Source organism: Nipponia nippon, unplaced genomic scaffold, assembly GCF_047370975.1.
Source record: "Nipponia nippon isolate SJK-2023a ecotype South Korea unplaced genomic scaffold, ASM4737097v1 scaffold_5, whole genome shotgun sequence".
NCBI classification, from domain to species: Eukaryota; Metazoa; Chordata; class Aves; order Pelecaniformes; family Threskiornithidae; genus Nipponia; species Nipponia nippon.
In genome coordinates this window covers 68,657,988-68,678,758 of record NW_028262369.1, presented here as the reverse complement: position 1 = coordinate 68,678,758, position 20,771 = coordinate 68,657,988, and the positions used below count along the sequence as shown (strand labels likewise).

The following is a 20,771-nucleotide window of genomic DNA, read 5'->3' as shown; positions in this document are numbered from 1 at the left end:
GGCTCTTCTCTCCTGGCTTTTGATTAGCCGTGATTAACACAGCTGGGCACTCGACTCCCATGAGTTCCTCTGACAGAACCAGGATGCTCTGCGTCCGTGGAGGATGAGAGGCCTGAGCAGCTTGGTGCTCTCCATGTCCCTCATCCGCCTGCTCCACCGCATCTGCAGTCCCCGAGCTGTGAAACTCCTCTGTGTCGGGTTCTGCCTCATTGATGTGAATGTGGTTTTCAGTCACTTGACGTGGTTTCCCTCTGGAAATCTTTGTGCCCAGTTGATGTTCTGATGGACGGCCTTTAAGGTGAAGTGTTTTAAGTATGTACGTATGCATCTTTGGTTTTGCAGTCAGATAGAGAGCTAGGTGGCATTTTTCATACAGCCCTGACTTGATTTTGTGGCACCTACCTTGGGAAGGGGCTGGGACTGACGTTCACAGCCTGGCCCCTTGTTTCCATAGGAGAAAGCAGACAGCTGGGAGTGGACATGAACAGTCATGGCAGAGAGTCAGCATGAGCAAGGATTTTGAAATTTGGCTTTTTGAACGAAGGGTGGGTATGCAGATGTGACCCCAGTACTGTGATGCCATACAGACTTACGCATGCCTGGTTCTCTGTTCACGTAAATGCCTTTTTTGGGTGGAACAGGATGAAGAAAGCACAACCCTTTTTTTCTTAGCTTCTTGTAATTTCATTTGTTCTGGTGCCTGGGAGTTCATTTACAGATCTTATCACCAATTCTTCTATCAATGCCAATTTACTTATGAAATTTAATAATGCTGTCACTCAGCAAAAGGTACTGGAGAAATATTTTCAGTGCTTTGCAAATGTTGAAAGCATAAAACCTGAAAATACTTGAAAGGAGAATCAGTCCTATAACAATTTTACATGTGCTTCTCTGTGCTTGCTTGTTAGTCTGTGAAGTTGGCATCCACCCTTATGAAGTGCTTTGAGATTGTGGGATGAAAAAATGTTGTTGTCTCCACCTGTGAAGCATGGTGGCTCTGAGCCCCAGTTTGGAAAAGGGAAATGTGGCAGTTCAGGTGGCTTCTGCTGAGATGTTGAACTAGTAAAATGGAGATCTTCAGTATGCAGCAGGTATTCAAACCTACTCACTGGTGCTGGCCCCTAGGTCTGTGACTGGAAGGCCCAGGGACAAACTAGTCATGGGTCATTTTTGATGCTAGGAGATTTGTTTAGAGCACCTGCAAATTTTACATACTCACTAGATGTATTTTTTTTGCCATGTGCAGTTCTGACAGTGTCCTGCTACCTGTCTAGCTTGCTCACAAAGTGCAACGAGTGCTTTGTTTAGTTGGGAGGCAACAGCACACACATTTACCAGCATCGATATGAGTTTCGGCACTTGTCAAAACGAACAGTGGAAATAAGTAAGAGCAGTATGTATCTGTGCCTCGGTGAGCCAAGCCCCGGAGGTGGACAGCTCGGGGGAAGTACTTCCCAACTCCTGCTCAACTGCTGTAGCACACACTGCGTATAAAACATGGTCTGTCCGAGACACCTGCAATGGCTTTGGCAGAACAAAATGGCAGGAGCATTAATCTGTCCAGTTCTTCCAATTTATGGATTTCATTGTAGTTGTCAGTGTCACCTTAGTGGAGGTTTGTAAATGCAGGATTTCATTTACCTGCCAATTTTAATCGATTTTAAGTAATACAATTCTGATTTGCTATAAACTAGCAAAGTTACCCCCTTATAGGCTTCAGGAACCTCCAGCTTGTTCAGTGTGGTTTTTTTTCCCCTCCCATCATGCAAACAGACTTGTCATTTGCTCATTTATCTAGAAGATCTTAATTACACTTTGCACACATGATGGTGTTTGAGCAGCAATATCTGTGAGAAACTGTTAGGAGAAATGAATGTGAGAAGTGGTTTTCTGACCATGAGAATAAAATTTCTTACCACCTTCTTTTTAAAAGTGGCAGAAATTAGAGATTCTAAAATAAACTCTGGGCAGAGGTGTGCAAAGACATCACCAGCAAGAGAAGACTCTAATTTAGGGTATAACTCTTGACTTCTTAGCAGCACAGACTTTTTAAATAGTGCAGTATGTGGTGGTTTGAACTGAAGTAATCATTCTGGGAGCTGGATAACATTGATAGTTTTTGTAAATCCGTCCTGGATAGCTCTAAAGGTTTTCTCTTGTTTTAAAGCTATGTGATCTTTAATATATACATTTCTTAATCTCCCTTTCATTACATTGTTTCTAAATTTCCAGTCGAGGCTTGTGGGGACAGCACTGTGAATTGTACGCATGCTGGGAAGACTGCTTCATCTTCATGACAGGTCATGCAATTTATTTTTTTTTTTAAGATGAGGTGTGTGACAGTTCCTGAAGGCATGAAAACTGAGTCATGTTTCATGATAATAGCAAGAGAGCATCTCGCTGTCTGCCCTGAGTTACAGCGCGCAGGTGCTGCTGACACACGTAATGCTGATAATTAACGGGGCTGCATTCAGTAAGCAAGACAGGTCTGAGTTCAGTCTGTATGCATGGTGAACTTTCCTTACGCTCTGCATTTCAGGACTTGGCTTTCAGTGGTAGCCCTAAATCTGGCTATGCTGTACTTTTGTCCTTTTTTAAAAACAAATGTAATTCTTTGTATGTAATTAAAAAACCCTAACTTGTTGCAGCGGGTAGGTAGTCTGCCTTTTATTTCTCTGGTTACTTCTGCTGTATCATATACCAAGGATGAATCTTTTTCAAGTGACATTGCTCTGGAAAAGTGGAGTCTGTATCTCTGTGAATGTAGCCAGGAGGAAGGCTGCAGAGGGTGGTGGTCATCAGAGAGCTTGTATGTTTGAGTACCTACAAGCTCTCATGCTTGTCACAAATGAGGGAGAACACAGTATTTATTCCTCTTTGCTTTCCAATATTTGTCACTGATTTGTCTTTAGAAATCATAATTCTTCCCTGCAAAATTGTAGCTCCCTGGGCCTCTTCCTCTCCCATGCTATCCTAGCCTTCAGGAAGCTTAGCAGGAAGGATCAGTTTGAAATTAATTGTCAGGAGAGAAAGAGAAAGTAGCTGAACTTGGTCAATAAGAAAGACGCAGCAGGTTGCAAAGATGGAAAGATGGATTTGCACAGCAAAGGATATGTTGGCTTGGGATTGAACATAACTGTGCATATCCAGCCTGAGTCGAGTGCGACTGGAAGCTGACTGATGACGTCCAATGGTGATTTACTTCCCCCCTTATCTCTGTTAAACACTGCTTAGCAAACTCAGAGTGCATTGCGGCCAACTTTTGCTCTCTTAATACAGCAAGCTGAATGAAAGCTGGAGTCAGATAGCCTTCCGGTGAAAAACTGCAAAAAGGCTGGCATGTTATCAGTTGTCATATCCTACAAGAGCAAGCTGTGTTGTGTGGTACTTCCATTATCTGGGGAGCGGGAAACAGAGCGGGCTGGTGGAGTTGGGTGCAACCGTTTAGAAATGTGATTTGTGCGTTTCTTTCTTCACAGAAACCTGCCTAAAGTATTTCCTGAGGCTTTTCTCAGAATCTGTGTCAGTGCAGCAAGTTAGCTAGTGGCAACTCTGTCTTGGAGAGTAGAAATTTAGAATGATGACACTGTAATATCTTTATAAGATGACCTAGATTAGAAATGTCTTGTTCTTGGTTTGCAGAAATCTGTTCAAATATTTAATATGACTTGGAGCTGGGTTTTTTCTTTTTCTTTTTTTTTTTTTTTTTTCCCCTCCTGTAGAGACAGAAGTAAAATTCAAGTGAGAAATACTTAAAATGCCTCTAGGACCCAAACAGTTTCAGGAACAGGGGAACTGGAGTTAAAATACATCAGAAACATGCAGTCTGCACCCATGATTTACATACTGCTATGGCATGGAAAGGGATGAGAGATTTCCTGTGTTTCACTCTGCTGCTTATGGTTGTATGGATTTAATCTTTTAAATTTCACAAGATGTCCAGCTTACAAGTTAGAAGTCTGAATTAGGTTATAAATGAGACCACTGAAAATCCAGATTGCCTTGCTTAAAGCATGTAGCAGGATTACTCCTTCCCGTTGAGGCCTGGAGGAGCAGGACCAGTGCAGTCCCAGCTTTGGTCTGGTCAGATCTGAAGTCTAGACTGCAGAGCTGGCTAGTCCAAAGCAGGAGGGCAGGGCGCTGTGGGCGGCTTGTCCTCACGAGGAAGACTTTGATGCTTTTCTCTCCCCTCTCTCTTGTTACTGTCTCAAGATTCTGCCTGTGTTTAAACAGCCTGAAATCATCTGCACAGGCATCTTACTGGGATGGAGAAGGGTACATCCACCTTTTTTGCTAACATCACCGTACTCCCATGGCTTAAAGCTCTCTGCCAACCATTGTTTTAGCTCAGTGCATTGGGACTGAATTCCCCTTGGGCAAGTCCCATTTACAGTGTAGTTTCAGTTGGTTGATGAGACCTTGCAGATAGTGTAGAGAAACTGTCATCCTACTCATTTTACCCCAGAAGAGAAGGGAATCTGGAGCCTATGTGAAGTGGCTGCAAGCAGAAGAGTCCTGTACTTCCCCATGCAAAACTCTGAGTTGGGCAGACTTTTGGGAACAGGCTGCTTCCTTTTTCTTCTTTCCTTTTTTAAATTTTTTTTTTTTTTAACTCCTTGCAATCATGGTGAATTAAGATGATGAGATGGCACAACCTTTCTCACCCGTCTGAAAACTTTCCCATCCTTCTGAAAGATTGTACAGCTTCATATGTTGAGGGTGGGGTTTTTAAAAGCATCAAGCGTTGCTGTCGGTCTCTTGGCATAGTTTGAAAGGTTTGCCATCAACTTGAATGCAGACAGAGTTAGGTGGCCCTTAAATGCATTTTGTTTATCCTATCCTGAAAATCTAAGGTCTGTGACACGGCAAGACTGTGCTTTCCTACATACTCTTCTGAAGTGTTGGGTAGCCAGTGAGTGGTGAGCTACATGTAGCAGTGTAAACAAGACGTCAGAGAAGGAGACGTACAGGTCTTGAATTATGATCATCACCATAAAAAGCAGGCAAGAGCTTCACAAGAACTAAGGGGAGGAGGCTGTGAGATGCAGAGAGATTTGCTTTGTTTAGCAGAGCAGCAGGGTGGCCTGAGAATGGACAAACCAGACAACAAAATAGGACAGTGGTTTACCAAACCAGTTCCTTCAAAAAGAGTTGAGCAAGTGAAGAGCAAGTCTGGGCCTAGCTTAGATGCTCTCAGCTCTCGCTAGCTTCTGATGCTTTACTTGAGTCACTTGTAAAGAATTATGAAAATTAACGGAGATGATTGCCAATCTAGTTCCACAGACTTTGGTTTGACATTTACATGGGATTTAGAAGGGAAACTGTAAGGTCAATACCTCCTTCTTCTTGTGTTCATATAAGGGGTTCATCTCCCATAGCATGATCCTAGAAGGACATCTCCTCTCCAAAGAAGGCATCTTGAGTAACTAGTGGCAGTGCAGACATGTTCCCTGTGCTCTCCCTGAAACATATCCTCTTCTCTGATGGGCAGAACAACTTGAAGAGCTCCCTGTTAAAAGGAAATGTTCAAATACTGCAGGGATCTGCAGTGGTGTGGCCAAGGAATCATAAAAGAATGGTAAAGTCAGACTGGCTTGGGAAATCCTCTGTTTTGTTTTGGTTTTATCATTTAGCTAGGTTACTGTAATTCAGCTTTCCTGATCTCATTAGGCAGTTGATCAAGCTGTCATCAGCTCTTTCTGCTGTTGTCATTAGAGAAGGGTTGAGAATAACGCCCTGCTTACCAGCACAGACAAAAATGAATGTAAAGCACATTGCCACTGCCTTGACAACAAGCAGTTACATGTGTTAGCTGATTAAGTGGTGGTGGGTTGCTTTTTGTTTTGTAGTAAGGTTGCATATTTACTGGGCTGATTTTAACAAGACTAGTACAGGAATATTTACAAAAGAACTGAGAGGAGAGTCTTTAGAGACTTAAGATACAGATTTGTTGTTTTTTCATATAAAACCTCTGTTTAAGAAAAAATAACACTATTTTTTTTCAAACCTTAACGTATTCCTTTCTGCAAGCGTTCCTTTTGGCATCAGACTCGTGATGCATGACAGAATAATGGAGAATAGTAAGATTTTCACGTTTGAAGTGGAACAGTTCATGGAAAATGAGAGGCTGAAGTGTTAGGCTATGCAAGTTTAAACTCTCTTTCAGCTTTAATAAGCTATGGCCTCTCTAGCAAAATAAAAAATGGGGTTTGAATTACAAATGGCACCTGCAATTTGGGATTAAAAAGGGTTTTATAAAAACTGGCTTCTTTTTTTTTTTTTTTTCTTTTTTCTTTTTTTTTTGCCCTCTCCCCTCTCTGGCTTGCCTGAGCACTTTGTGTTGCAGAGGGGCATCGCAAATGGACTGCGCTCTTTCCCTCTCCTGTGTTCCCTTTTGTTCACTTGATGATTCTTTGCCTTCCTCTGTTGCAAGGAGGCTTTTATGAGCCTCTGTTTGGAAACCAGTGGGGCTTGTCTTGACCTCGGTGGGACGGTAACTCTGTGGCTGAGCACCCCCACACTGAGCCTTTGTTTCCAGAAAAGAAAGCTCCGTTTGGGCAACGATTATCCCAGGCCAGAGGGGATCAATGTGTCTAGATGTGATATGGACAGAGAGGGGGTCTCTAACGTAGCTGGGCTCTGTCTGACTGCAAACCTTAGCACTTGACTTGTATAGCAGGAAGATTTGTATCCTACTTCCTCAGCTGATGAGAATGCGTACACTCATACTTCTGGCTGATGCTTCTCATTCAAGATTATTTTTTCTCAGATATGGAGATGTATTTAATGCATGGGATTGTGTGTGATGAAGGGAGGATCCACACCGACTCCCTAAACTGTGACAGTAGTCTCAGAGACATCTTGCAGCCTTTCCAGAGGGTATCCAGACAAAGGTATTCATAACTTGTGATGGTAATTTGTTGGAAGAAAGAGTGTAATAGCTCATTACAGCTCTCAGGCTCATCTTTCAGTTTAATTTGGGTCTGTACAAAGTCATTTTGAAGCTGCTGGATTTGTCACAGTCAGATGCATCATGCTTGGAAGATCCTGAACTGGTTTCTGAAGTGAAGCCAATTTTGAAACCTTTTTAAATTTCTGTTTCATTTCTTTGGCCTAGCTACTTGACATTGCATTCATCAGTAAAGCTTGATTTTTACTCTTTTTTCCTGTCAGCTTCAGTAGTTTGGTTGATGATGAGTACAAGGATATTATCAGGGTATGTTGAATCAAGCTAACTTCGCTAATCTGTTCCAGATTCAAAATAGAGGTAAAACATCTGCTTCGGTTGTTCAGCGGAGCTCCATGCCAACTGTAGCATGCCTAATGCAAAGAAAGAGATGAAATGCTGTTATGGACTGATCTGCATGTTCACACGTAGTTACTCTGCTATTAATGGAAATAACACTGTCATCAGCCTCAGTAGTTAAACATTTTTAATCTGAATTTTATACTAGCTATGCAGAAGGCAAATGCCAGAGACTAAAATCTGCAAAGGATTTTACTATTTTATGAAAACAGTAATAGGCCAGGTTGGATGGGGCTTTGAGCAACCTGGTCTAGTGGAAGGTGGCTCTGCCCATGGCAGGGGGCTTGGAACCAGATGACCTTTAAAGGTCCTTTCCAACCCAAACCGTTCTATGATTCTATGATAACTGACCACAATGGTCTTCAAAAGCACTGTGAGCTCCATGACCCTCTAAGAGAAATCAGGAAACATAAACATTAGTGTTTAATGTCTTTTAAAGTATATTTGACACCTGCTACATATAAGAAAGTAAGTTGGGAGATTTTCTGAGTTTTTCTGGAGCTGGCAGGAGGACAGCTGTTGGGATGGCACTCGTTCACCAGCAGAATGAGCTGCATTGCAGTACCTAGGAGACAAGCGGTGGGGAGGCTTTGTGTGTGATGTGCAACGCAAGAGGAAGTTACTTGAACCTGAGCAAGATCCACCTGTAATATAATGGTAAGACTGAGCAAGTTGGATGTTTTGAATTTTGCGCAAGTCCCTAAAATGTCTTGTCCCTCCCTTATGTCACTTTCATGACCTCAGAGGTTTGCTGTTGTCTGGGGCTTAGTTTAGACACCAGTGACAGCAGGACCTTGGAAGTGTTGCAGATCATTGCTAAGAGGAAGGTGAGATTCAGGAACATGTGAGATTGTGACTGCAAAATATATCTGTCCTTAACGGAAACTCGGTGTGTGAACTCACGTGAAGAAAACCATAGCTGTAATTAGCTTCTGACGAGTGAATGAAACAGGGTCTGAAAGTTCTGCTGGGGTCATGCCATGCGTTAGTGTGTTTCTACCCAAAGGCACTAGACTTGCCTTGAACTTTTGGAAATATATATATTTTTATTGATTTCTACAGAAATTTCTCTAGCACCATGTGCCACACTATTTAAGTAATTGCCCCTTTTATGGTCTAATACCTAGCTGAAATGCTAGAAAATGCATGTTCTCCACTTTTTATTGGAAATGCAGTCTACTGTAGCTTATCCTTTTTGCCTTAAGCTTTGTATTTATATAAGTGTGGTGTGAATTTTGTTTGGGCTCTTTTGTTTTCCTGTGTTCAATCCCTTGCCTACTGAAGCCTGCAGAAAAGAATCCCTTTGACTTTCAGTGATCGTTGGACTAGAGCTGTTTTTGAAACGATGGTCTTCTGCAGTTCACTGTTTGTAGCTCAGCCGAATTGGTAACCAACGTCCTGGTTTGTGCTGCCTTTAATGGAACAGAAATGCATCCTCCTTGTGTGCAGCCATTCAAGCTCTGTATGTCTCGGACGTAGAAAACAGATGATTTCTTTTAGTAACAACCTTTTACATATTGCAAATTGTTCCCTTTAAATTTTCTTCTGTGTAGGCTGAATAGCTCCGATCTGTTTAGATTTTCCCTGTAAATCATGTTTTAGAGCTCTGTTTTGGTCTTCAAGTCAAGTGGTGCCCCAAACTAAACGTCTCACTCCAGTCACAGCCTAAGCAGTACTGAGCAGCGTGGAAGGACTACTGTGTGTTTTGCAAGCCGTATTCCTATTTTAAGGTCTCTTCTTCTTTCTTGACATTGTTCAGTTACGTTCAGTTAGTAAACTGCAGTCCCAAATTCTTTGTTGTACAAAACTGCCACGTAACAACTCTGGATTTCTTGCCAACATGCGTGCTGTGTTCTCCTCTATACTGAACAGTGTCCTTGTCTCCCTCCAGCCCAGTTGTTTGTATAATTTGTCGGGGTGGTTGTAAATTCTGATCCTGCCCTCTAATGTCCTTGTAGTTGCTTGTAGTTCAGAAGTATCTGCAAATTTATTAGGGTGCTCTGTTTCATAGCTGCCTTCTTTGTGTGTACATTAATATAAAACAGACCCTGTTAACCAGCAGAAGGTCCTAATCTTACCGAGTATAGATCTCGCAGGATTAGATGCCGCTTTATAGTTCTCTCAATCAGGATTAATTTTCTAAAACTGAAAGGATTTTTATTAAAGTGTATGATGAGTATCAACGCGTGCCACGTATATCAGATATAGCACTTAATTACAGGACAGATAGAGGTTCCGTGGACTATTGCTCTGTACCGTTGAATGTTCAGGATGCGAGACGAAAGGCAGGTCTTGCTGCTGCACTGAAGGAGGAATGTGAAAAGGTTGCTTAAACCAGCTGCAGCGTATGTAGAGGTCCTTGCTCATGCTTACCTCGCTAAGGAAGAGAGCGGTAAGTCATGGTTTCATAAGTGATAAACTGAAGGAAGATAAACTTGCAACATTTCCGTTTCTCTCCTTTTTTTTTTTTTCTTTTTTTTCCTACTTGGTTGCCATTGCTGCTGGTACAGTCGGGTGAAGGCAGGATGTCAGCAGTCTCTGGAGGGTAAGGGGCCACTGAACGGAGGACACCTGCCAGTTTAGGTGGACAGCTGCAGCCAGCACGAGCCTGTTTGCTCCCCAGAGCATTCCCCACTGCGTACAGAATTGGTTTTAATCATCTTTTTTTTTAACTTGTGGAATTCAACACCTATGCAATTGGTCAAAAAAAAATAAAAAATTGCTGGTGTGGTTGAAATGTGTTTGAAGACAAGCGAGCAGGAAATGAAGCTTTTGGTAGGGCTGATGTTTTTCAAGTGAGCTTCTCCTCTAACTGCTTTATTCTTAAATCTCTAGGAAGGAGCAAACCCGTCACCAGGGTCGCTGTTGCTCTGCCCTGCTGCTAGCCATTTTATTTCTCTCGAGGTTTGTAACCTCATGCTGCCTGGCCGCCTCTCAGCCATGCTTCTGGCGGGGAGAAAGCGCAGGGCTCTTCTGAAAGCAGGTGGTGTAGTGTGGCACAGTGCCTCTTGCTTGGGAGTTCACTTAAACTGATTTACACCAGCAGGAATTTATGCCCCCAGGGATTTTACTCTCTGCTATCCTGTTGTTCAGAAACACAACCTTGGTGCCAGGCCTTCTTCCCTACTCCTGCCTAGATGATAGATAGATTATGGGGGAGGGGGGGCAAAAAAAAGAAGGGGGGTAAAAAAAAAGGCAAAGGCTCTGGGAGTCAAAATATCGACGTGACAAGAAGTACTCAAATGGATTAGTAGTGCAGCACTCACTGCTGGGAATGTATAAAAAGAATTGGATCCTTTTTTTGGTAGTGCCATTACAATCCCATGACTGTTATTTAATGGTGTCATTGATGTGTCTGTTGTGAGATATTATACGACACACATTTTATATCAAGACAAAACCCCAAGAAACTTTGAACAAACAAATTCAAGAGGACAAGAAAAATTCAGGATACCATTAGATCGATTATCCTCAATCTTTGTAGATATTCCAACAAATCTTATTATGCTGTCTGCAACAGACATTTCTCCACTAAAATGTGTGACAAATGCTGGTGAATATAACAAATGTTATGCTACTATGTTTATTTTTGTCTCCTTTAAAAAATGCTTTCTTGTTTTAACTAGTCTGCAGCATGCTGAGTCTTTGTCTCCACTTGATTAATGTAACTTCAAGACAGTATTTATTAACTAATTTTCTGATATGATCTGCAGGCAGTTAAAGCACACACACCCCCAACCCCTAATGCCAAAACCAAAACCCACCACTTAAATCGAGGCCAGTGGACAGCCTCCAGTAATAAGAATGAAGGAAAGGACACTAGGCAAGCTGAACTAAACTGGCTTAGCTCTTTTCCTTTTTAGAAGTGATCTAAATTTAACATGTCACGGGTTATTTCGGTGCCTTTAACTGATAAGTTTAACAAAACATAGGCCGCTCACAGCGCGTTTGGTGTGTAGAGGAATTTCAGGATTCCAGGAACGGCAGGATGTAACCTTCGCTTCACCTGGAAACATAAGCAATTCTTGGGGCAGTTGATAGGCTTCGTAAGGAAAAATGGGAGGCAGCCAAAATCTGGAGCCAAGCTAACAGCCAGAAATAGATCTGCCGAGAGGCTTGTTTTGCACCGTCCGGAATGGCCTATCAGAAATTGTGTGAACAGAAATACCGGGCTTGATCCAGCATTGCACAAGCAGAATCAATCCTGACTTTTCCTTTTTAAGTATCATGAAAGCTTGACTAAAACGTTGTGTTAAAGTTTCAGCTGTCTCGATATGTTGTAACACTTTTTCACTGGATAGTTTTCATTTTGCTTATGGTTTTCTTTCTTTCTCACTTGCTTGAAATGGAAGTGTGCATTCGGTAGAGTATATTTGCAATTAAAGGTGTTCAAGTGTGCATCACCTAAGAACTCCAGCTTCCCTGCTCCAGCAGCGTGGAAATGGGGCAGCAGAGAGAGAGGCAAAGGTTTAAATCTCTTGGAGAAGGGGAGTAGAGGAGGGGAAAGGGCCGGGCACAGAGAGGACCAGAACGAGAGGGTGCAGGGGGTGGTGTGGAGGCAGGGGTGGGAAGCAGGTTGATTCTCGTTACTTCACAAGCAGTGTGCTTATGGGAAAGTGAACTGAAGTCTATTCTGGTTTGCACATCACTTACTAAATGATTAACTGTGATTATGTTTAATTATAGAATCAGATCTGTTGCCTTGTCCGTCTGGCTGGAGATGCGGAGTTTTGTGGGTGGGGTGTCAGCGAAAGCTGTAGGGGTCCTGCTGACTGGAAGCAGAGAGCCCGAAGCCCGTGGGAGCCCAGCCTGGGTTTCCAGTCCCAAGCCCAGTTGCAAAGACAAACTGGTATGGAGGGGGAATAATTTAAAAGGAGGTGATGCAGGATGTGTTGTGACGGCCCTGCTCTCTTTTCAGAATCAAGCCATGCCCTAAGCAGTTTGTGTTGTGCTTTTCCAAACATAGCGTAAGCAATGTTCAAAGCAAGAGCCTTAATAGCAGGTGTTTTTCAGCTTGTCATTGGACAATCTTGTTTCAGGCATCTTTACTGCTACTACTTCAACCCTTTGCCAGTGATCATACCTTTTTTTTTTTTTTTTTTTTTTTTTTTTTTTTTCTTCTCCTAATGATGTACAGTAGCTGCAATGAAGGAGACCTTGTAGTTTCGGAAAAAAACAATTGTTCACCTAAAAGCTGATGATTTGATTTCTCCATCCTCAAGATGCAGAAGGGTGTTTTGTTAGGCCTGCATTTCCAGCCTCTAAACCTGATCAGTACTGGACACCAGGCACCTGGCCAAATTCAGCCGGAGGGGTGGGAGTGCTCCCAGGACGCAGGCCCTCCCGTGGGCCATGCTGCCTGGAGGCTTCGCAGGCTGCACAAGCTGCCCGGCTGTCCAGCAGAGTAAGGTTGGAGCTGCTCTATTTCTGACACTGTTCGGTAGCTTGTGATTAATTGTCATCGAGCTAGCAATGTATACCAGTGATTAAATTCAGGTTTTATTAATGCCACCAGCAATGGCGATATCTGATGATCATGTTAGAATCGCCATATTCCAACTATTTCTGCACCAAATATTTCTGGAAATATTCAAGTCTTCATTTGTGAAGCCACTATGGGAAAGGCTGAATGCATGCCTAAGTGGGAACTACCTACAGACCACTTTAGCATAACATGAATTATTCAGACATTTGTGAACAATTACTTAAAATCGGGAACCACTTATGCATTACTGAGCATTTAACTAGTCATTGGGAGGGGGGAGAAAGCACTGAATACAGAACTGGCGTTGTTTGTAACACACTGAACATCTTTGCAGACATCCTCTCCTGATGCCGTTGATGCTGTTCAGTACCCGTCCCTTAGGGTTAGACCATACCGGTAGCCGTAGGTGTGCACTGGGCTATTTTCGCATTTGGCCACCGAGCATTTCTTTGGGTTTTGATGAAGTTGCCATTCACCATTTGAACTGGCAGATCGGAGGGACAGGCTTTTAGGCACTGAGGCTGTGGGCAGGTTCAGGAGATGCTGGGTTGTCCAGGCAAACGCAGACACCTGCCTCCAGCTCCTCTTGCTTTAAAAAGTTTAGGTACAAAGTTGCTCTTGATGCTAAACATATGCTCTAGTTACAGTTTCTAGATACGTTTTTTCCTAATCTTGGGAGAGAGTAACAACAAATGAAGCAGTGATTGATTCTCCACAGCTCCCGGAGTACGATTCCTGTGTGCCCTGCGCCATCGGCGCTAAACTCCTTTTTATGGTCTGAAGGATGAATGCAGCCTGAGGTTTTGGAGAAGCTAAATAGAAAGAGGCTGCTATAAATGACATGGAGAGAAACGGGGAGCCATTACAGGAAAAACTAACACTTCTTGCAATGAAAGTTAAATGCCCAGCACATCCCTCTGAGCAACTTAGAGCACAGCGTGGCAGCGAGTTATAAAGTCATTGGTCTGGGGAAAGTGTCAGAGCACAGTTCTTTTGTGTCCTTTAAACAGTAGCCTAAAAACAACACTAAGATCTCTTGAAGTTTGTAAGAACCATCGACTCAGAGCTTTTCTTAATTTCAGGAGTGTTGATTTGTGTTTTGTTGAATACCTCTGTGTGTCATGTAAGTTTGTTGGCCCTTGAGCATGGAAACACAGTGGAACAAATTGAAATAAGTAGCAACGTGTAGGCATACATGCTGCCCTTTCTGCAGTGGATTATGTGCAGTCCTTATAAATAATTGGGCTAGTCTGCAAAAAATGGAAGGACATAAGAAGGTAGAATTAAATTAACTGAAAAACTTTTTTCCTGCCGTATTTGAAATATTGAAGTATACAGGGTATTTATTGATCTGGTCAGTATAAATGTCCCAGGTATGTACATTTGCTCACCTAACAGTGCTGTCAGTTTGCCATAGTGCTTCTAGAGGACCGGTACACCCTATTTATGGATTTGATTCTCTCCACTGGCCTTTCAGTAGCTTTGACAAGTATTCCTTAGGAGTCGCTCAGTAAAAATCTGTAATTGCTCTGAAACACCCCTTAGCAACCATCCAAGGACATTCTTCCCAACTACCAGCTCTGTGAAAGTACTTTGCTATAAGAAACCAGTATATAGGCATTCCAATAACAGAAACGCAATCTTTGAAACGATAACAAATTAAGAGTAAACTTCTCTCTGTATTTACCCAGCAATTAATTCTTAAAGCACAGTAAAAGGCTAACCACTGATGCAAGTGAAATAGACTGCAAGGCCTGTTAAAAATGATTAGTGTTGAAAAATTTCTGTACACAGAACTGTATAAATACTAAGCACCAGGGAAATGCACTCTAAGAATGAAGAGAAATCCAGTTAATGACTGCTCACTCATACAGACTTAAGTTAAAACAGCATTTCAGGTATTCATGTGTTGTACGCTTGGAGGGAGAAAGTCCTAAATTAAAATTAGGAAGAGGAGTAGTCTTTGTGCTGTGACCAGTGGAAGGAAATAGATGTGACATTGCAGACAACCTTGTAATCTTGATTAATGGGAGTACCTGCAGAAAAAAAAAGAGGTGTTTGGCAAAACACTGACAAAATCAATACCACTTCGAAATGATTATGTGTCTTGCTACGTTGTCTTGCTAGTTAAAGAGAAATGAGTACACGGACATATCCAGCAACTTGATGTAATGCAATTAGAAGAAGTAAAGGATCAATATGTAACTTCTTTTCACTCACAAGACCGTATGATAGTATGTTACATCAAATCAGCATGGGAATTGATCATCCTTTCCCTACCTGCCTCCAGGTCCTGTCAAATGAAAATCTGGCTTAAATAAGTCCTTGTTAGTGAGTCAAGATATCTAAAATCAAGAAAAAATATTTAATAAATGTCACAGTAACTCGACCAAAATACTAACTGGTTTACTAGGAGCTTCAGCACCCACTTTGGACATAGTAATTAAAGTGATACTTGAGACAGTCCACTTAGATGCTTCATCTCATGGGATTCAGAGTCCTGCAAATGCCGCTTGGTAATAGTCTTGGCTTTCCTCTGTGCTGTCACATCTATTGAGGAGAATTTCCCAAGGCTGGATTTTTTCTGCCGATGTTGCTTGTCGGCTCCGTGGATGCCAGCTGAGGCACAGGACATTCTTCCATGTGGGTTTAAGCTCTCCGTTGCTGAAATAATCATTGTGCCTTCAGTTCAATGAGCTAATTTTACCTGGTGGAGTGAAGTCCAGCTTGCGATTGGCCCGTATGCAGTAAAGATAGGGATATGTTCCAACATTGGAAGATGTCTGCAGATAAAAAATTTTATTTTTACTATAATGCTCATTATACTCTAATAAAACTTGTTGATGAGTTTTGTACTTATAATGGTAACTCTGTAGAAAAAGTAACATGGAAAGTTTTTTTTGTTATCTGCTGGTGTATATTTTCAGGAAAAAAATGTGAACACTCCCAACTGAAACTCTCTTTAAGAATTTGGAAGCTCCGGAGGGCTGAGCTGATGAAACAGTTGTTCATCATTCCAAAACCTGCACTCTTGTGTAATTCTGATAATAGTTATACATAACCTGCTCTATGCTTTCTTTTTGGTTGGTTTTTTTTTTCCCCTTCATTCTGAGTGTTTAACAACTGCTGAATTTGAAGAATTTTAAAGCAAAATATTTGTTAGTGAAATAACCCATTAATGATGTTGTCACAGGTTTTAGAAATTATTTCCAAAAATATACTGTATCCTTCTTCGATAATTAGGAAGTGTCATTATCTGCCCTTTAGGAATTTAAAAAAAAAAAAAAAAAAAAGTTGTTTAAAGTTGAAGTCATTCATGCATGAACATGGTTATCACTGAAGATCGAGAAAGTAATCTGTTCAGGTCATTGGACATCCATCATCAACACGTACATAACTGCACAAGCTCCATTTCATCACTGTCAGCTGCTGAACGGAGCAGTACTTTTTCCATCGTGCTGATGGATGCGAATGCACATTCTCAGCTCTGACCTCAAATTGCAGCAACAACACTGCAACATACTTCTGACATATTTTTCCTAAACAGGTCATTATACATGACTGTGCATCTTACACAGAAACGCGTCTTAATATTTAATAAAATTTCATTAACAAGAATGTGTTTCTCACTTCAAAACTAATATCTTTGATAATGAAGTAAAGTAATGAAATAGTGAATTAGAAAAATGGCCAATTGGAGAAAGCTGCACAGCAGTGACTCAAGATGGATATTAGCCTGTACTGGTTTTATCTGTTCTTTCCAGTTCACAGGCTCTGATCATTCTCTGTTATCTCTGTCTCTTGCTGTTACAATTAGCAGTGATAGATTCTATTGTAATTAATTTATAAAAAGTAAAGCTCATGGAAAAAAGGGCTGAAGGCTTTTGCAAATGGGTATGTGGCAGCAATCTCCTGTCAGCAAAGGTTATGTATATCAGCAGTGTGAGACTTACATCCTGCTTCAGAGGCACAATAAATACAGGGTTTTGATATAAGGAACTGCATGTAGATATGACTGTGGTATGGTGGACAAAAATTGAGATCAGGATCTTGTATATATGTTACAGGTCTAAAGAACGCAGTGTTATTTTCAGTCTGCTTTCTGTGTTAAGTAGCTGATGCTAATTAAAAAGGCCAAGCATTTCCTGTAAAACCAGGTGTCTGATTCAGATTTCTGGCAGAGGGAAGAAGGGTCAAATTGTCTTATTGTAGACTTTCCTCTTTTTTTAATGTAACGATGCACAGTACTTTACTCTCTCCTTATTAAAAGAAAACGTCACCTGTAGCGCTATTTGAACTTCTTAAAAAAATCCAGTAGATATAAAGTTTGTTGAGTTTCTCTCTTGGTGATGGTACCTCTTTCTGGAGTCTCAGTTTAGCATCATCGGAGCCTGGCTGATACTTTTCGTCGGGTGCTGGGTGTACCTGCAAGTGGGTTCAGAGACTAATCCAAGCCGCTGGGGGTGTTTGTTGCTTGGCTACTGGTTGTGTTGCCATTCAGCTTGAAATTGAGGAGTTCTGGGCTTTCCTGTTTATTTTGTTATTTAAATATTATGATAAATGTGCATGAAATGGAAATATTTTGGTGTGAGCATTCTAATTTCATAAACATTCACTGTTTCTTCATAGCTGTTAGTGTTAAGTTTGCACTAAGTCTACGAAATACTAATTTTTATTAGCGTGCTAGTGGGCATAAGGTTAGAGAATCACTTTAAACAATTTCTTTTGGTAGAGAAAAATGCAGAAATGAAACCATCTCACGCTTAGCTACATTCTGATCTGTTTGAGTCTGGCAGATGAGGGAGAAGGGAACAGACTCTGAGGTCTGGTGTTTGCATCCTCCAGTGGGGAATAGTCTGTGGCCGTTCTGACACGGGCTGGGAAGGAAGCATGCTAAATTGTTCAAATGAAATGCAATTTTTTTTTTCTTTCTTTTTCAAACACCCACTACAATACCTAAGACTGCAGACAGCTGTGATAAAAGATGCTGCTTTAGTCCTTTTTCCATTGGAGGAGTGGCAAGAATGAAATTCCAGTGTGAATCTTTCTCAAGGACATAAGGGATTAATATGTCTTAAAATAGACACCATCAACTTAGAAATGTATTTTCCGCATTTGAATATGATGAATTTTGCAGTGAAAAGATTGGGACAAAATGGTATTTTCTCTGTTCTTCCAGCTTGTTTGTGACTTTTGAGATAACCTGTTTACGAGATTGTTAAATTCTGCAGAGTCTTAAGAACTGTTGTGGTTTTATGCGCTTAAGTAGTCATGCATGCTTCCATTTTGCAGGGTTGTTTTAAATTCTGGTGATTGCATAGCACCACAAACTCTTTTTCGCTAGTAGGACCACGAGGCAGCCTGGAGGTAGGCAGCGAGCTCGGGGACACACACGCTGCCTTCAGGATGGATGACGGTGCAAGTGGGGCCGCCACCTGTTTCAACTATTTGCTTCAGGGGATAGGTAGCTTTGTAATTTGTCCCCTTCTTTTTCTGAGTCTCCAGCAGCAAAGTTTTTGTTCTTTTAATCCAGCAGATTGTGTTCTGCCAGCTTGGTTAATAACTCTGATATTTGCTGTTGGGGGTCCGGAGCAAACCTAGGCAGAAGGACTGAAATTGCCAGCTCTGGACGTGTAACGGAGCAGTTGAGCATATGCAGCGCTCCCTCCCACCGACGGGCAGTGACGCCAGCATTGCCGGAGGAATGAGCATGGCATATTGTTTCTCCTGTATGCCTGATTATTTATTTATGCATTCCAATTCATAATAGCATAATAACAGACTTGAAACAATAAGATAATTATTTAGCTTCTTGGGTGGTTAAAATTAACTGTGCTCATTGCATATTTATTCAGTAAAAAGATAGATGATGTTTAGTAATTGCCCAGAAATTCATTATCTGCATAATGTTCTGTTTCTAAATGCGTATTGCATGACCATTAATCTGTGCCAACAGCAAGCATGCAGCAATATCTGATGTAATTAGTTTTCCGCTTACATGCCAAGGAGAACATCTGGGCTAATTGCGTGTTGTTGACAAAAGTTGCCATTCTAATGGGGGTCCCTGTTTGTGCACACACACGCTCATTATACGTACAAACATACTCATGATTTCAGTTTATCCTCAAGCAAACTGATAGTTCTTACTGATGAGATACTCCTGGTGATTTGTTACTGGGGTCATACGATGTGCGCGGGCAGCATTAATAAATGCTAGCAGGAATAATATGCTCTCCTTTTAAACAGAAAACAAGCAACTCTGTAATGCTGATCCTTCTATTTTATTTTTCCAGCCACCACTGGTCCAGGCGATTTTCAGTGGCGATCCAGAAGAGATACGGATGTTGATCTACAAAACCGAGGATGTCAACGCCTTGGTATGTGACTTGGCATGTTATGTGTCTGCGATACATAAGCATCGTGCTTATACTGTTGCAATGACAGTATTAATCACGTCCTTAGTAATTAACATGTAACAGAATGGAAATTGTTTGGAAGTTAGAGATTTGGGGCTTCAGTGGAATCCTAATTAGTAGTCTGAAATATAATTATCTCTAGCAGGTGACTTTAAATTTTCGAAGTGTATGGTAATTATTCCAAATGTGCAAGTCAGTCAGGGACGTTGTTTTCTCTCTTACTGAGAAAATGAGTGAAAACAGCTGAAAGCTGCGTCTTTTTACTCTCTGTAGAGTTTCATTTTATGAAGTCTTTGCAGATCAGGAGCTGTTATTCAGCATCTGACTGTACTTGAAATAAAGCTTTACTGTAGGTCTCAGCAGTGAGAGTAAGGAAGCAGTATCTTGGCCACGATTTGCCCACAAAGGAATTACTGTTCTGCAGATTGGCTTATTCTAGCCAGAACAATGGTAAGCAGCTGTAAACAAGTAGTAGTTAAGTGTTTTGGCAGTGAAAAAAAATCTCCATTTGAACTTGGTCTTTTTGCCCAAGTTGGGAGGTTTTTTCCCCTCTTTGATTTTAACTTAAATCTATACTGTTAGAAATGAACTCTGCCAGTCCTGACTACAATCTGTGGCCTCTGAAAGAGGTGAGAAATAAAATAAAGCAGCAGCAGAATGGTGATTTCCAGGTGTTTCCTGGACTTTTGAATCAACCTTCCTTTTCTTCATGTCTTTCTCTGACATAAAGCCATCAGTTTATTCATAGCTAACTCCAGCAGTTTGTCTGGTGTATTCTTGGCACTGCAGCTTTTGCAGGCAGTGGGGTCCAGCCACCTGGTTCAGAGCTGCAGAAAGGAACTGGAGAAGTGAATCTATAGATCTGGTTAACTGGGGCTCCACTCCATTTGCTGTCAAGTGGAAGGAAAGACTTGCTGCTGTTTTAAATGGGGAATCTGATCAAAGACGACCTTGACATTAGGCTTTCCCTGTGATTATCACTACCTGTTTTTTTTCTTGAAATAAGTTCCTAAAAGTGCTTCCTTACAGCATCGTCTCCCTTGAGTTTCCTCCTCATTTGTTTTCCCTGATGGTCTTAAAGAACCAAAGGAAAAAAACAAAACCAACCAATGAAAAATAAAACCCAACCTAGATGAACATGGTAGTCCTAAAATTTCCTCTGGTGGTTTTTCAAAATAGCATTTTGTGTACAAGGTTATTGTAGGCTTCTCAGATGTTTTTATATCCTTTGGCTGCAAGCGTGGCAGTGATGGTTGCTAGGGAGATGCTCTCAATTGTCAGGTGCAATATTAAATGAAGAGTATGTATTTTATAGATGAGTACCATTGTACTTAATAGAAAAAGTCATTGAACTTGAATGGTCTTGCCCAGAATCCTGTTCAAGATGCTGAAAGTCCATCCAAGAATGCTTTGCCTGAACAGCTATTTTGTCAGGAGCAAAAAGCAAAGCTGTTCTTTGGAGTAGTTAGAAAAAACACCGGTCAACACGAATTGTGAAGATTGTGTTCTGGGTAGTGATTGCAACAAGTGTCAAATGCTTAAAATGTCACTAAGGAAAAATCGT

At 41.4% G+C, this 20,771-nt stretch overlaps 1 protein-coding gene across 12 annotated transcripts in view; it reads left to right on the top strand.

Moving 5' to 3' along the window:
* The window catches only part of ANKRD44 (ankyrin repeat domain 44), a 146,099-nt gene that overhangs the window by 46,328 nt on the left and 79,000 nt on the right, over positions 1 to 20,771 (top strand). For all 12 annotated transcript variants that reach the window (XR_015699338.1, XM_087734776.1, XM_087734770.1 and 9 more), the window contains exon 2: positions 19,085 to 19,168. Coding sequence is in view for 11 of the 12 variants with exons in the window: in XM_087734776.1 (XP_087590902.1) it covers positions 19,085 to 19,168 (84 nt within the window). In the remaining variant the exon portion in view is untranslated. The remainder of the gene's footprint in view (positions 1 to 19,084; positions 19,169 to 20,771) is intronic.